The sequence below is a fragment of the Primulina eburnea genome, chromosome 5 (genome assembly GCF_022965805.1).
Source record: "Primulina eburnea isolate SZY01 chromosome 5, ASM2296580v1, whole genome shotgun sequence".
Lineage (NCBI taxonomy): Eukaryota > Viridiplantae > Streptophyta > Magnoliopsida > Lamiales > Gesneriaceae > Primulina > Primulina eburnea.
In genome coordinates, this window is record NC_133105.1 from 5,956,901 (window position 1) to 5,971,303 (window position 14,403).

At 34.7% G+C, this 14,403-nt stretch overlaps 1 protein-coding gene across 7 annotated transcripts; it reads right to left on the bottom strand.

Annotated features, from left to right (window-relative positions):
• Positions 1–9,828: 9,828 nt before the first annotated feature.
• LOC140832701 (uncharacterized) lies at positions 9,829–13,886 on the bottom strand. Of its 7 annotated transcripts, none has more exons than XR_012118160.1 (3): positions 10,523–13,886; positions 10,333–10,403; positions 9,830–10,101 (listed from the first exon to the last, which is right to left on the bottom strand). XR_012118160.1 is itself a non-coding variant. In XM_073196847.1 (2 exons), the coding sequence occupies exons 1-2, from the start codon at positions 13,460–13,462 to the stop codon at positions 10,714–10,716; spliced, it is 2,613 nt and encodes an 870-aa protein (XP_073052948.1). In that variant the 5' UTR covers positions 13,463–13,885; the 3' UTR covers positions 9,832–10,713. The 7 variants fall into 7 exon arrangements, 1 of the variants encoding a protein (XP_073052948.1); XR_012118159.1 differs by having other exon boundaries at positions 9,830–10,141; XR_012118156.1 differs by having other exon boundaries at positions 9,830–10,260.
• Between the last annotated feature and the right edge of the window lie 517 nt (positions 13,887–14,403).

A 14,403-nucleotide genomic window follows, 5' to 3' on the forward strand; every position in this document is an offset into this window, starting at 1 on the left:
AAAAACTCGACTTGGTGTATATGAAAAAATATTATTTTTATATTAATTTTTTTAAAGTATGAAGCGAGTCATGCTCATGTCACATATATAAATCCATGACACACTTTTATATGAGATTTACTCTATAAATTTTATCTTCCTCTTCAATTTAAAAGGCCGTTGCAAACTTGACCGAGTCTAGCTAATATCATCGACCCAATTTCGTAACTTGAAAGTATATTTTCGAATAACCGAGCAAGAAAACAATTCGATTCAGACCCAGAAAATATAACAAAATTCGCAAGCTGATTTAAACGAAAAACTAATGGTATTAATAAAAATAAAATTCGTGCTTATTTAGTTAATTTTGAACATCAATTAAAATATTTTATTGAGATGCATGTGTCGTCGGTGGGAAATACAAAGATGCGACGCAACCCCATCAAGTCTACATCTTCATAAATAGCGATGTTATAGTTCAAAGTTTCACATGGGAAGTGGAGACTTTTTAGGCATCCGCTTTAAATATGTATCATCGTTTTTTGTATTGAAGCCAATTCGCTCTATCGCATGTTGAACAAACATATTTTCCGTATTTTTTCAGAGATTTTAGTCTATCGATGCAGGACGATTAAAACATTTTACTTGAAAATTTGGATCGTGAAATTTACAAATGACACAACTATAAACAGTACAATAAATAATGGTATGCCTGAACTTTGATATCACGTTAGAATTGAGAATTTGATATAACTCAACATTTTGAATTTTCAAATTTGTCTAGTCTCTAACCGACACAAGTTATAATCATATTCTCTCTCTTAATTATATGTTTACTTCATATTTTTTTGCATGTCCCGAATGTATATTTCAGTTTTTGCATGCATTAACATTTTTTTTGTTGTTTTTATTATTAATATGTGTATCGACTAAATACTGGAAAATAAAACCATTTTTTGAATGAATTGAATAAGGATAAATTAAGAAGTTTTTTGCAAACTTTTTTTCAACGATTTTCTTAATCTTTGTTGAAAAAATAAACAAACAAATATATTTGAGAAGGAATGAGTATAGTTACGAAATTGTTTTGCATTTCTTAGTTTGAAAATTAGAGTAGGTCTCTTGTGAGACGATCTCACGCATCTTTATCTGTGAGATGGGTGAACCCTATCGATATTCACAATAAAAAATAATAGTCTTAAAATAAAATAAAAAAAATATCTTTTCATGGATGACCTAAATAAGAGATTCGTCTCACAAAATACAACTCGTGAGACCATTTCACATAAGTTTTTGTCTGAAAATTATCCCACATAATATTCTATATATATATATATATATATACACACACATACAGAATGATGCACTTGTCGTTGCTATTTATATATTCTTACGTATGAGGGAATTAACATATCATATCATTTAACGCGTTTTTACTTTATATAATTGAACTTTATATTTATTAATTCATTTAATATTGAAGAAATATAAATGTAAGCACCCGTTCCATGTAAATATATTAAAATAATTTCGTATCAAATATTTTTTGTTTAAAAAAATTCTAGAGATTATATTGAAGTTATTTAAATATTATTTTTATAAAATTTACTAATAATTAAGTTGAATAATTTAAACGATAATTCACCTTCCCGTACAGACTTTGAATGGGAAAAATTTCAAAGAATGTTCTAATATTCTTGAAAATGATTGTAAAAATAGCACATCGATATAGATGGAAGAAACTTTTATTACGTGCAATGAAACAATATCAATTGAACGTACATTATTATTATCAATGCATTTGATGGGTCGATTTTTAACAAAGCATTGAATGTATAATTTAAGAATCGACTTAGTCCCTATGTCACGCCCCGAGATCGAGGTTAGTTGACATCGGCGTTATTCAACAATCACATAATTGCTAAACAACAAGCCTCGTAGTACAGTATAAACCAAAACCAGTTTATATATCATAAATGCCATAAAAATGGAATCTTCTTTACAATAGTACCTCTGAAAACGATAAAAATCTGCGGAAGCGTTTATAACTTGAATTAAAAACTCACGAGAACATATTCTTAATTAAAACTCTTCATGCGTCCACTATCAGTCCCAAAAACTGGTGTCCGATTCTTCTTTCTCTATTTCTTCTTCTGACTTATCTGGGGAGGATAGAGTAAGGGGTGAGTATTTTGGGAAATACTCAGCAAGCAGGGGCCGTTCGAGTACAATATAACAACATGCATAAAATTTTGAAATCACATGACTTGCATAACATCATTCATAACACATGCTTAACATTGACCAGCACTGAGATTCATCTACTTTCTATGGTTTACTGATATCAGTCCCTAATTTTTACTCCTCTAAGGGGGCGAGGCCGTATAGCGGTTATGTCCCCCACCGCGTAAGGGTACGTCATGGTTGGGATTCCCACCCATATACAGTCGAATCCTCACAGTGCTCAAAACCGTATGACAACCAACACAAGAACGGAGTAGAAGAAGAACGTACTCGACCGTATTTTCAAAAAAACGAAATAAATATGCATAAACGAAAGTTTAATCTTTAAAACAAGCCCACTTACCTTAGACTGGAAGAAAACGTGAAGAACTCGGAAAACATAGTAGAATCATGCAACCAGCACTTTGAAAACGCAGCAGCACAATCGTCGAAAAATCAGCCGTCTTGAAAAATTCATTGCGCCTTATTGAACCGTTGGATTTTGCTGAAATTTGGATATGTTATTCGGAACATATCGAAGGATATATTGAACGGTGGAGATCGGATTCTGAGCAACCAAACGTGAGAAACGAATTTCTAAACTAGACAGAATTTTGATGACTCGTGCAGAATTTTTGGGAGAAAAATTTCGAAAATTTCAGCAGCATGCGGAGAGCAAATTTTCGAAATTTAGGGTGTAGGGAATGCTAGGCTTGATGTGGTATTTATAGGAGAGGAGAAATGAGCTAAACTTGGTATTCAAATCTTACCAAAAACCGATTGATTTTCCTTCCAAAATTGCGAGATAATTATTCCTTAATTATCGAGATGCTCCTTCCATACATATTGATATGCTTCCTTGTTGAGAAAATTTGCCTTGTTTGTAATATTTCCTTCCAAATTTGATTGATATCCAGCCTTATTTCGAAATTAATACATGATTTGTACTGAAATTGAATTTCATGTATTTATTGGCTTGAAATTTCCAATACCATGTATTATTTAATATTTTCGAATTTATTATAACTCGAAAATAAATTCTTATACATGTCTATATTTAATTAATTACATGCCCAAAATTTTGGGTTCTCACATTCCTCCCTCCTTATTGGAAGTTTCGTCCTCGAAACTTGAGTCGACTTGACCTTGGAAAAGGTAGGGATATTGCTTGCACATTTTCCCTTCAAACTCTCATGTAGTTTTCTCGTTCTGTTTGTTTTGACCATTGCACCTTGACGTAAGGAATGATACGTCGTCTCAATACTTGGTTCTTGGTGTCCACGATATGAATAGAGACATCTTCATATTTCAGCTCTCCCCCATGTTACATTTGATCATGAGCGGTTTAATTTTCACAACATGGCTTCAGTTCGAGATGTATTTCCTTATTTTGGACTTGTGGAATACATTATGGATTCTAGACATATCTGGTGGCAATGTTATTCTGTAAGCCAATATGTCAATCTCTCCAGAATTTTGAATAGTCATACGTACCGAGGTTTCACTTTTTCAGCTTTACTGAATCTAATGATTCTTTCAACTAGTGAGACCCTTATATAAGCTTTTTCCCTCAATGTGAATTACATTGGTCTCTTTTTAAGATCAGACTAACTCATTTGCTGGTGTTATGCGGCCTTGAGTCAGTCTCTGATGATGGCCACCTTTCCATTGTCTCTTGGATTAGTTCTAGCCCAGTTATGACTGTCTCTTCTATTTTGTCCTAGTACAGTGGTGATTGATACTTTCGTCCGTAAAAGCTTCAAATATATTCATTCCAATATTTCCGTGATAACTGTTATTGTAGGAGAAATTCTATCAGGGGTATATGTCCACTTCAATTACTACTGAAGTCTTAGGCACATGCCCTTATCAAACCTTCTAAGGTTTGAATCATTCTCTCTGTTTGACCATCATTATAAGGGTGATAAGCCGTACTAAGAGTAACTTTTGTTCTCAGGGCTTTTTGAAAGCTCTACCACAGACGTGACACAAATCTTGGATCTCCATCCAAAATTATGATTGTAGGCACTTTATGTAGCCGTATAATGTTATCCATGTATAGAGTAGCCAACTTGTCAATATTATAATTCCTTCGGACGAGTAGAAAATACACAGATTTTATGAGTCTATCTACGATTATACGCACCCTGTTGTGACTCTGTATTGACTTTGACAATTTTACAACAAAATCCATGGAAATATGTTCTCATTTCCATTCTAAGATTCTAACGGTTGCAGTCTTTCCAGTCGTTGAAACTCGACTTTCACTTGTTGGCATACTTGTCACTTAAATATAAATTCGGCGATGTCTCTTTTCATTCTGCTTCGTCAAAAACATTCTTTCAAATCTCTATACATCCTTGTAATGACGGAATAGATCGTGAATGTTGACTTATGCGCCTCTTACATCACTTTTTATCGAATATTGTCGATCTCTGGCACACACAGTCGTCCTCTCATTCCTAGGATTCCGTCTGGGTCCACTTGAAAATCTGACAATTTTATTTCCTTGGCTTATTCTTCGAAAAACTCTAGTGTCGTGTCTCGACTCTGATTTAACTTGACTGCTTCTCGAAGACATGGTTGTGCGGAGAGTGATGCTAGGGTTATCTTACCCATGTTTTTCCGACTTAAAGCATCGACAACCTTATTTGTCTTGCTGGGGTGATAGCTTATTGTCAAGTAATAGTCCTTGAGCAACTCTATCCACCTTCTTTGCCTCATTTTAAATTCTTTTTGCATGAACAAATACTCGAGGCTTGGTGGTCTGTGAATATTTCACACTTGATATCGTAGAGATAGCGTCTTCGAATTTTCGAAGCAAAGATCACTTCTACCAACTCGAGATCGTGAGTAGCTTAGGTTTGCTCATGCGGCTTCAGTTGACTCGCCTATCTCGCATGAGTACGCATCTGATATCTTTCTTTGAAGCTTTACTGTAGATGGTAAAATCTTGTCCTCAGTAGATCATACCAACATTGGTGTAGATGCTAACTTCTTCTTTAATGTTTGAAAGCTCTTTCACATCTTTCTCTTCAGTTGAATTCATAGTTCTTTTGTACGAGTCTCGTCAGTGATACGACTATTGAAAAGAAACCCTCGACGAATTTCAGCTAATAGCCTGGTAATACAAAGAAGATTCTAATTTCGATTGCATTCTTATGTTTCAGCTAATTTAGAATTACCTCTACTTTCTTTGGGTCCACTGATAGTCCTGATTTTGATCTTACATGACCTTATTCTGAATGCTGACATTGGGGTGTCTTCTGCTCTGACCTATAGCTGATGATAGCATGTCCTCAGGTCAACCTTGGAGAATATTGTAGCTCCTTTACGTTGATCAAAAAGATCTTTTATCATTGGAAGAAGATATTTATTCCTAATTGTGATTTTATAGAGTTCTCTATAATCTATACACAATCTCATACTTTCATAATTATTCTTTACAAATAGGACTGTAGCTCCCACGAGAATGCACTTGGCCTAATATGCTTTTTGTCTAACAACTCTTGAAGTTGTTCTTTTAGCTCCTTGAGTTCATCTGGAGCCATTCGGTACAGTGTATTGGAGATTAGTGCATCACTGGTACCAAATTTATCTCGAAATCTACTTCTTAGTCCGAGAACATTCCAAGCAGTCTTTCTGGAAAAACGTCTGAAAATTTTCGTATTACTGGAATATCTTCCAACTTCGGCTCATCTCCTTCTTGCACTTTGTTCACCATTGCTAGGTAAACTTCTTCTCCCGATATTATGGCTTTCAAAGTCTAGGTAACAGAAAAATGTATTTTTATTCCTTGGCATCACCATGGTATCTGATTTTTTTCTTGATTCGGGGTTCAGAGTTTGACATTCTTACTCTGACCATCTACTATTGCACAGCTCTTAGATAACCAATTCATCCTTAGTGTGACGTCGAAATCTACCGAAGTGAGTTGAATTAAGTCGGCACTGAACATACACGAATTGATACTAATTTTATCTTATCTTGAAATTATCCCGATTCCTATCTCAAAAATTAAAACCCATATAGAATATTGAAACTTAACTCAATATCGATCTATAACTTAAATCCCGAAAATTATAACCTAGTCGTTACTTCAAATATTTATTCTTTTTACTAAATCTTACTTCATCAAGATCATGAGCCTATCACGCTCTAATACAAAGGAGTTCACTGGATGTCATTCTCTTTGAATCATTCTTAGTACCATAAAAGTCAAAACTTATTGTACTATACTTTCCTTGGTACCCATCAATATCTCATAACTTACTTTTTTTTTTTTTACGTAAGGTCGTAGCCTACTTGTTATCCCAAAATAATATAAATTCCTTAACCTGATGATATTTTCTCACGACATATTCCAATGTCCTACATATTTAAAGTTAACGCTTAATATTCTTAATAACCCAAACATATTGCTCACACAATTAACTATCGACATAAAATCAACTTCTATAGTACAGTACCCAAAACTTATGATATAATTCTTATATCAACTTTTCTCATATTAGTTTTCATAAATAACTTATCATCCTCGAGTCAATTTTTTTTTCTCCTTAAATCAGAAGCTTAAGTCAACTTATCTTTGATAGATATATTCCCAAAATATATACAAATACTAATTGTCCTCATAATAAATTTCCATAAGAATTCTACAAGTAATCCCAAAAACGCGTTGAACGTGAATTTTCCAGAATTTTTCCAAAAATAGAAATTTTGGACATTGATCCATGGATAGAAAGAATACGTCGAGAGGATTCCAGAACAGTTGACGAAATTAAATTCTGAGTTTCCTACGAAAAGTTATGAGTTCTACGAAACTTTCCTAAAATAGCAAAAACGTGATTTCGGAGGTCTAAATGAAGGATTTTCTCGTTTTCGGACCACGCCTCACATCAAAGTTGTGAATAATACTTGTTGGAAGTTCCGAAGGGGACTGCGTCAGCCTTTTGCCATAATCTGACAAATTTTTCTTCCCAACTGGATTATGAACCTGGCGGCTCTGATACCACTTAAATGTCACGCCCCGAGATCGAGGTTAGTTGACATCGGCGTTATTCAACAATCACATAATTGCTAAACAACAAGCCTCGTAGTACAGTATAAACCAAAACCAGTTTATATATCATAAATGCCATAAAAATGGAATCTTCTTTACAATAGTACCTCTGAAAACGATAAAAATCTGCGGAAGCGTTTATAACTTGAATTAAAAACTCACGAGAACATATTCTTAATTAAAACTCTTCATGCGTCCACTATCAGTCCCAAAAACTGGTGTCCGATTCTTCTTTCTCTATTTCTTCTTCTGACTTATCTGGGGAGGATAGAGTAAGGGGTGAGTATTTTGGGAAATACTCAGCAAGCAGGGGCCGTTCGAGTACAATATAACAACATGCATAAAATTTTGAAATCACATGACTTGCATAACATCATTCATAACACATGCTTAACATTGACCAGCACTGAGATTCATCTACTTTCTATGGTTTACTGATATCAGTCCCTAATTTTTACTCCTCTAAGGGGGCGAGGCCGTATAGCGGTTATGTCCCCCACCGCGTAAGGGTACGTCATGGTTGGGATTCCCACCCATATACAGTCGAATCCTCACAGTGCTCAAAACCGTATGACAACCAACACAAGAACGGAGTAGAAGAAGAACGTACTCGACCGTATTTTCAAAAAAACGAAATAAATATGCATAAACGAAAGTTTAATCTTTAAAACAAGCCCACTTACCTTAGACTGGAAGAAAACGTGAAGAACTCGGAAAACATAGTAGAATCATGCAACCAGCACTTTGAAAACGCAGCAGCACAATCGTCGAAAAATCAGCCGTCTTGAAAAATTCATTGCGCCTTATTGAACCGTTGGATTTTGCTGAAATTTGGATATGTTATTCGGAACATATCGAAGGATATATTGAACGGTGGAGATCGGATTCTGAGCAACCAAACGTGAGAAACGAATTTCTAAACTAGACAGAATTTTGATGACTCGTGCAGAATTTTTGGGAGAAAAATTTCGAAAATTTCAGCAGCATGCGGAGAGCAAATTTTCGAAATTTAGGGTGTAGGGAATGCTAGGCTTGATGTGGTATTTATAGGAGAGGAGAAATGAGCTAAACTTGGTATTCAAATCTTACCAAAAACCGATTGATTTTCCTTCCAAAATTGCGAGATAATTATTCCTTAATTATCGAGATGCTCCTTCCATACATATTGATATGCTTCCTTGTTGAGAAAATTTGCCTTGTTTGTAATATTTCCTTCCAAATTTGATTGATATCCAGCCTTATTTCGAAATTAATACATGATTTGTACTGAAATTGAATTTCATGTATTTATTGGCTTGAAATTTCCAATACCATGTATTATTTAATATTTTCGAATTTATTATAACTCGAAAATAAATTCTTATACATGTCTATATTTAATTAATTACATGCCCAAAATTTTGGGTTCTCACACCCTAGGCTCGTAGTCCGAGCTCCACTTACCATTTTCACGTTCCATTTTATTTTAAGGGAATACAAATATATGAATCGTATATTTTCATGGTTCGGTCGACACTGATTGCTACTAATCTCCAAAACATAACAATATTCTTTCTAACATATCAGACATATTTAGGCAAAAAAATCAAGGAAATTGTGGCTCCATATATTTATTTTTTTGCGATTTTGATAAGCCTTAGTTTGTTATTCTCATTTCTTTGTTGTTTGTTTGTTTGTTTTTTTTTTTTTTCATTTTTAGTCTTTTCACGTAACATTGAAATGATTGAAGCATGTATGTGGTAAACATGTCGTACCACATCAATAATATAACAGAAAAAGAATATAATTGTCAAAAATTGAAAGACAACTTACTAATATAAAAAATCAAAATCACAAAAAAATTAAATACTAAAAAAAATATCATCATATCTTGATATATAAATAAAATAAAACGACATTAATCTCGTGCAAAGATTCGCCATTTACTATTTCCTATTCAGGACAAGAAAATAAAAATGAAATATTTCAAAATATAAGATTATTGGCATGCTAAGAAAGAGCCATTATAAAAATTTTATAATTTTTAATCCAATATTGTAATATCATTCATTGAATCGAAATTATATATATATATACACACACATTTTAAGTACCTATTGCAAAAAAATAGAAATAATAATTCTAAACGTTCAGGATAGCATGTGAACAAATTCGGGAAAAGTTAGATTTATTTAAGAAATGGGCAAAAACTTGTGTGAGACGATCTCACAAGTCATATTTTGTGAGACATATCTTTTATTTGGGTCATCCATGAAAAATTATACTTTTTATGCTAAGAGTATTACTTTTTATTGTGAATATCGGTAGGATCACAGATAAAGATTCGTGAGACCGTCTCACAAGAACCTTACTCAAGAAAAAATTGTAACTCATTATTATCAGAATAGACGATGATTATCATATATTAATTTGATTTATAACGAAGACAAATAATGTACCCAATGTAAATTTACTAGTTAGTTCCCCAATAATTTAAGAAAATTAGGCATCAACGTGGCAATAAAATTATATAAATAATTGATCAGCACAGCACATGAACATGTTACAGAGACCAAAATTTGTACGATGTTATTGTTTTTAGTGGTTATAAATTTGGCCAGTACAATGATATATTTCTAATCAGTTGTGTCAATTTATTTAATAATGTAATATCATTTCTTTCTCACCACACACAAAGAACCAAAGTCCATCATCTAAACATATGGACAATGTGGTGATACACTTACGCTTGTACGAAACTTAATCCAGCGGTATCAATCCTTTGCAAAGGGTCGTCTGGAGCATGAGGATGGACGGGTTGGATGGATTCGGTTCGATCATATGCTTCGAGGGAAATTCTGAATGACGAAAGCCAAATCATGATCCTAGATAGCATTTCTATAAATGCTTACAATCAATCAGAATCGACCATATCAAGCACCACGAGCTCGAATCAGCCTTTCTTCGAATTATAGCAATTTCTGATGTCCAATTTCTTGCATGATCGTCAGAGACATCTATAAAATCAAACGGAAAAATTTAATTGGGAGTAGTTGAAGATGAAAATTGAAAGGTGTTTTGAAATAGACCTGCTGATGTCTTGCTTTTTCTCACATTTTGGGTTTACAAGAATCAGCAATGATATGATAAGTAGCTCCTCCTAAAAATTATATGTTCCAAATATTCATGGTTTTCAGCAAAAAAAAATTTCTCAACATGAGCGGAAAGAAAAAACGGATTTTTTTGCATTATCTGCTACGGGTAAGAAAGACGTCGTACCATTTGAAATCTGCCTGTTAACTCTTTGGGACGACAACGTTTACCAGCAAGATTAATACTGCAAAATACCATGCTCGGATTTTATCTCCAAGATCAATCGAGCAATCCAGATATTCTATTTTCCAACCCAAAATATCTCTTTCGTAAACCCGCAACTTGCCATTAATGAACATGTGCAATTTGAGTGTATTTCATGCACCTACTGCTTCAGCTGCACATGTAATATAATATATAACAATTAAATATATCATTATGCATGCTAGTTAAAAGGAATGCGAAGGATTCAACAACCATTATTATTTGTAATATGAAAGCAGAGGTTTGCTAGGATATTATAAAGATTTTACCTTTGCATGGTGTCCCGTATCCTGTAGACTTGTTTTCAATTCCCATCTTGTCCATTTGATCCAAAAGTGCAACCACTTCTTCCATGTTACTAATATTTGAAATATTTCTGTTCAACATTGAATATTTGGTGTTTGAGGGAGAAACTCCTTCCTCAGTCATTCTCTTCAACAGGTTATTAGCATCATCGGTTCTACCATTCTTGAAGCATCCGTCAATCAAAGTATTATAAGTGATTAAGTTAGGAACTAAACCTTTCGAGTATAGTTTATGGAATAGCCTCAATGAACGATCAATTTCTCCCAATTTACACAGGCCACTTAGAAGAGAATTGTATGTAACAATATTTGGTGAAAGACCCTTTCTCAGCATCTCGTCACGTAAAAGAAAAGCGTCATCAACATTTCCGGAGATTGAAGCACTGTGTATAAGGGCCGAGTATGTGAATTCATCAGGTACGAAGCCTCTTTGGGAAATATCTCCAATAATTTTTCTTGCATCATCAGTCTTCCCACATTTGCATAGCCCGGCTATAGTTACATTATACAGCACATGCTTGGAAAATTTTGGTCCTTGAGCAATTTCATCAAGAGAATTTGAGATTTTTTGTGTTTCACTCCCGGCCATGTTGGATTTAAAGCATTTGTAAAACCGTTTGAGGTCAGGGACGACATCCAGATCAATCATTTTCTTCAATAACATATTTGCATCATCAGTCCTACCAACTTTGCTAAGTCCACTGATAAGGGTGCTACATATGATAGCATTTGGAGCAATTCCTTGTCTTCTCATCTCAAGATATAAGTCCAAAGCTTTCTTTACTTCTCCTTCTTTGAACCAACCGGTGATAAGGCATCCATAGGTGATAATATTAGGGCTGAGTCCTTTCACACGTATCTCAGAAAGTACATCTGCTATATCTTTTGATTTCTTTACCCTAAACAGTCCACCTATCAGCGAGTTATACATTTCAAGGCAAGCTGAAACTCCTTTCTTGTCCAAAATTCCTTTAATTTCAAATGCTTTTTCAATATTTCCGGCTCGACAATACCCATCAATCATTGTTCTGTTAGTCATCTCATCCGGAGTAAAACCTAGCTCATTCATCTTCTCAAGAATCTGCTCCGCTTCAATCATATTTCCCATCTTACACAATCCATTGAGCATGGTGTTCAACAGAACTGTAGATGCTGCATATCCTTTAGCTAGAACATGTCTCCACAGCATCAAAGCCTTCTCAGAGTTCCTCTCTTTGAAAAGTCCATGGATAAGAGTGCTAAAGCCAATCTCATCAGGAACAAAACCTCTTTGGAGCATCAAATACCAAAGTTGCAAAGCATTGTCAATATTACCATTTCGACATAATCCTTTTATCAGGGTATTATAAGTTACTTTCGTGGGATATACACCATTACCAGACATTTGATGACAAAGCTTGAAAGCATCATTTACCAAGCCTTCTCTGCAGTACCCATCCAGCAATGTGTTATAGCTATAATCATCTGGTTTAAAATTCCCTTCAACTATACTTGTCAAAACTAGCTCCGCTTCACTAACTCGGCCACTTTTACAGTAGCCATTTATCAAAGAATTGAAAATGAACAAATTCATATCCAATCCTGAAGACAACATCTCATCCTTAATCCTAACTGCATCGTCCATTCTCCCAACTCGACAATACCCATCGAGTAGCACGCCATACAACTTTGCATCCAAAGAAAATATGTCCCTTTTTTCTTCCTTCAGCCTTCTAAAGACCTTCTCTGCTTCCTCCATTTTCCCAAGCTTACAGTATCCCTTAATCAACAATGTGTACGTAACAACATTTTTACTAACTCCACGTTCAGTCATCAAGCCCACCATCTTTTTCACCCCTTCCAAGTCCCCCCTCTTTACGTACCCATTGATCAAACTGTTATAACCCACTACATTCAATTCAAAACCCATATTCTCTAGACCTTCCACAAATTCCAGCGCTTTAGCAATCTTACCATCCTTACAATATGAATCCAACACTATCACGTAAGTATACTTATCAGGTAAAATCCCCACTCTGAGCATTTGATCATATATACAAACAACCTCGCAAAACTCATTCCTTCTGACCAAACAACTCAACAGACTATTACATGATCGCAAACTTGGCAAGCGACCACATTTAGGCATATTGTCAAACAAGTATAACGCATTCTTCAACAAACCACTTTCCACATAAACCTTAAAGATCATATCAAAAACAGTCGCAGAAAACTTAAATAACCTATAAACACTAACCAACTCTTCGTAAACCAAATGAACTGGATGACGGTTGCTCTCCGATAGATCGACAAGAGCATGCAAATACGACCGTGTCTCGGGAAACATTCGGGCATTGGATAAAATGTGGATGATCTTGATATGGGATCTGAAGTTGGGTCTGAAATATTGTTGTTTAGAGGCTAGTTCGAAAAACTGCAATGCTGCAGCTGGGTGGAGCTTGAGGTTTATGAGGACGCCGTCTAATAGGTCGTCGGAGAAAGAAAAGCGAAGCTTTTTGAGGGCGTCGAAGCGGCTGAGGATCAAGATGCGGCTGATTTGGACAGGGAGATTTACCATATCTTTGTGGTAACTCCGAAACGATAAAACGAGGATTACGAGTCAAATCCTTTCTCAAAGACAACAACTTTGACTTCTTCACCAGTTGCATAATTCGGAGTCAGATTCTGATAGACGAACTCATCAATTAAAATGACATAAAATACGTTCCATCAACAAAGAAGGAGCTACGAGAGAGATAAATTTAAGGAGCTGGCTGGGATGAACATCGCAGATGCAAAAGTATACGGGCCACAGGAGAAATTGAAGAACGCGCGAAATCGAATACTATACTACTGACCAGAATGTGCAGTGTTCATGTTTTGTGAAGCAATAATTAATACGCTATCAAGAATATGAAATGCCATTCAGGCAAACAGAAGCAAAATTGAAGCAAACAGAGAGCAGCTCTCTCTGTGAACATATGATCCCTATTCCCTAGGGTGGGGGAGGGAAAATTTAAAATAAATAAAAATTGAAAACAATATTCCTTTCTATATTACGAAAATATTGTATCTAGTTTTTAGCAGAATATCAGTCGCATTCTACGTTTCAAAAGTCAATTTTGCGAGATAAATCTATTCGTCAAATTATAGCTCTTAGACATTAGACAAATAAAGTTATAGAGGATATTGAAATCGTTTTCGAGGAAGCTTATTCCACGTTTAAGATAGGAACCAAAGCAAGTAAAAAAATGGTAGGAGGACATGAACATATACCAAATTTATTTAACGTATTTGGCTTGAGTGGGAAAAACATCATATGCACCAATTGATGTAGCATTCACTGTTATTTTTTTTATTTTATTTTTTTGACGAGAAAACTTGCATTCCTTATTCAATAATCAAAAGTCATCCGTTCAAAATTTATCAATCCAGAACGGAAAATCACCCGACACCCAAGATAAAGATATAGGAGATGAAATAGAAAATTTTGCCAGAGCATGTGCCACCGCGTTAGCC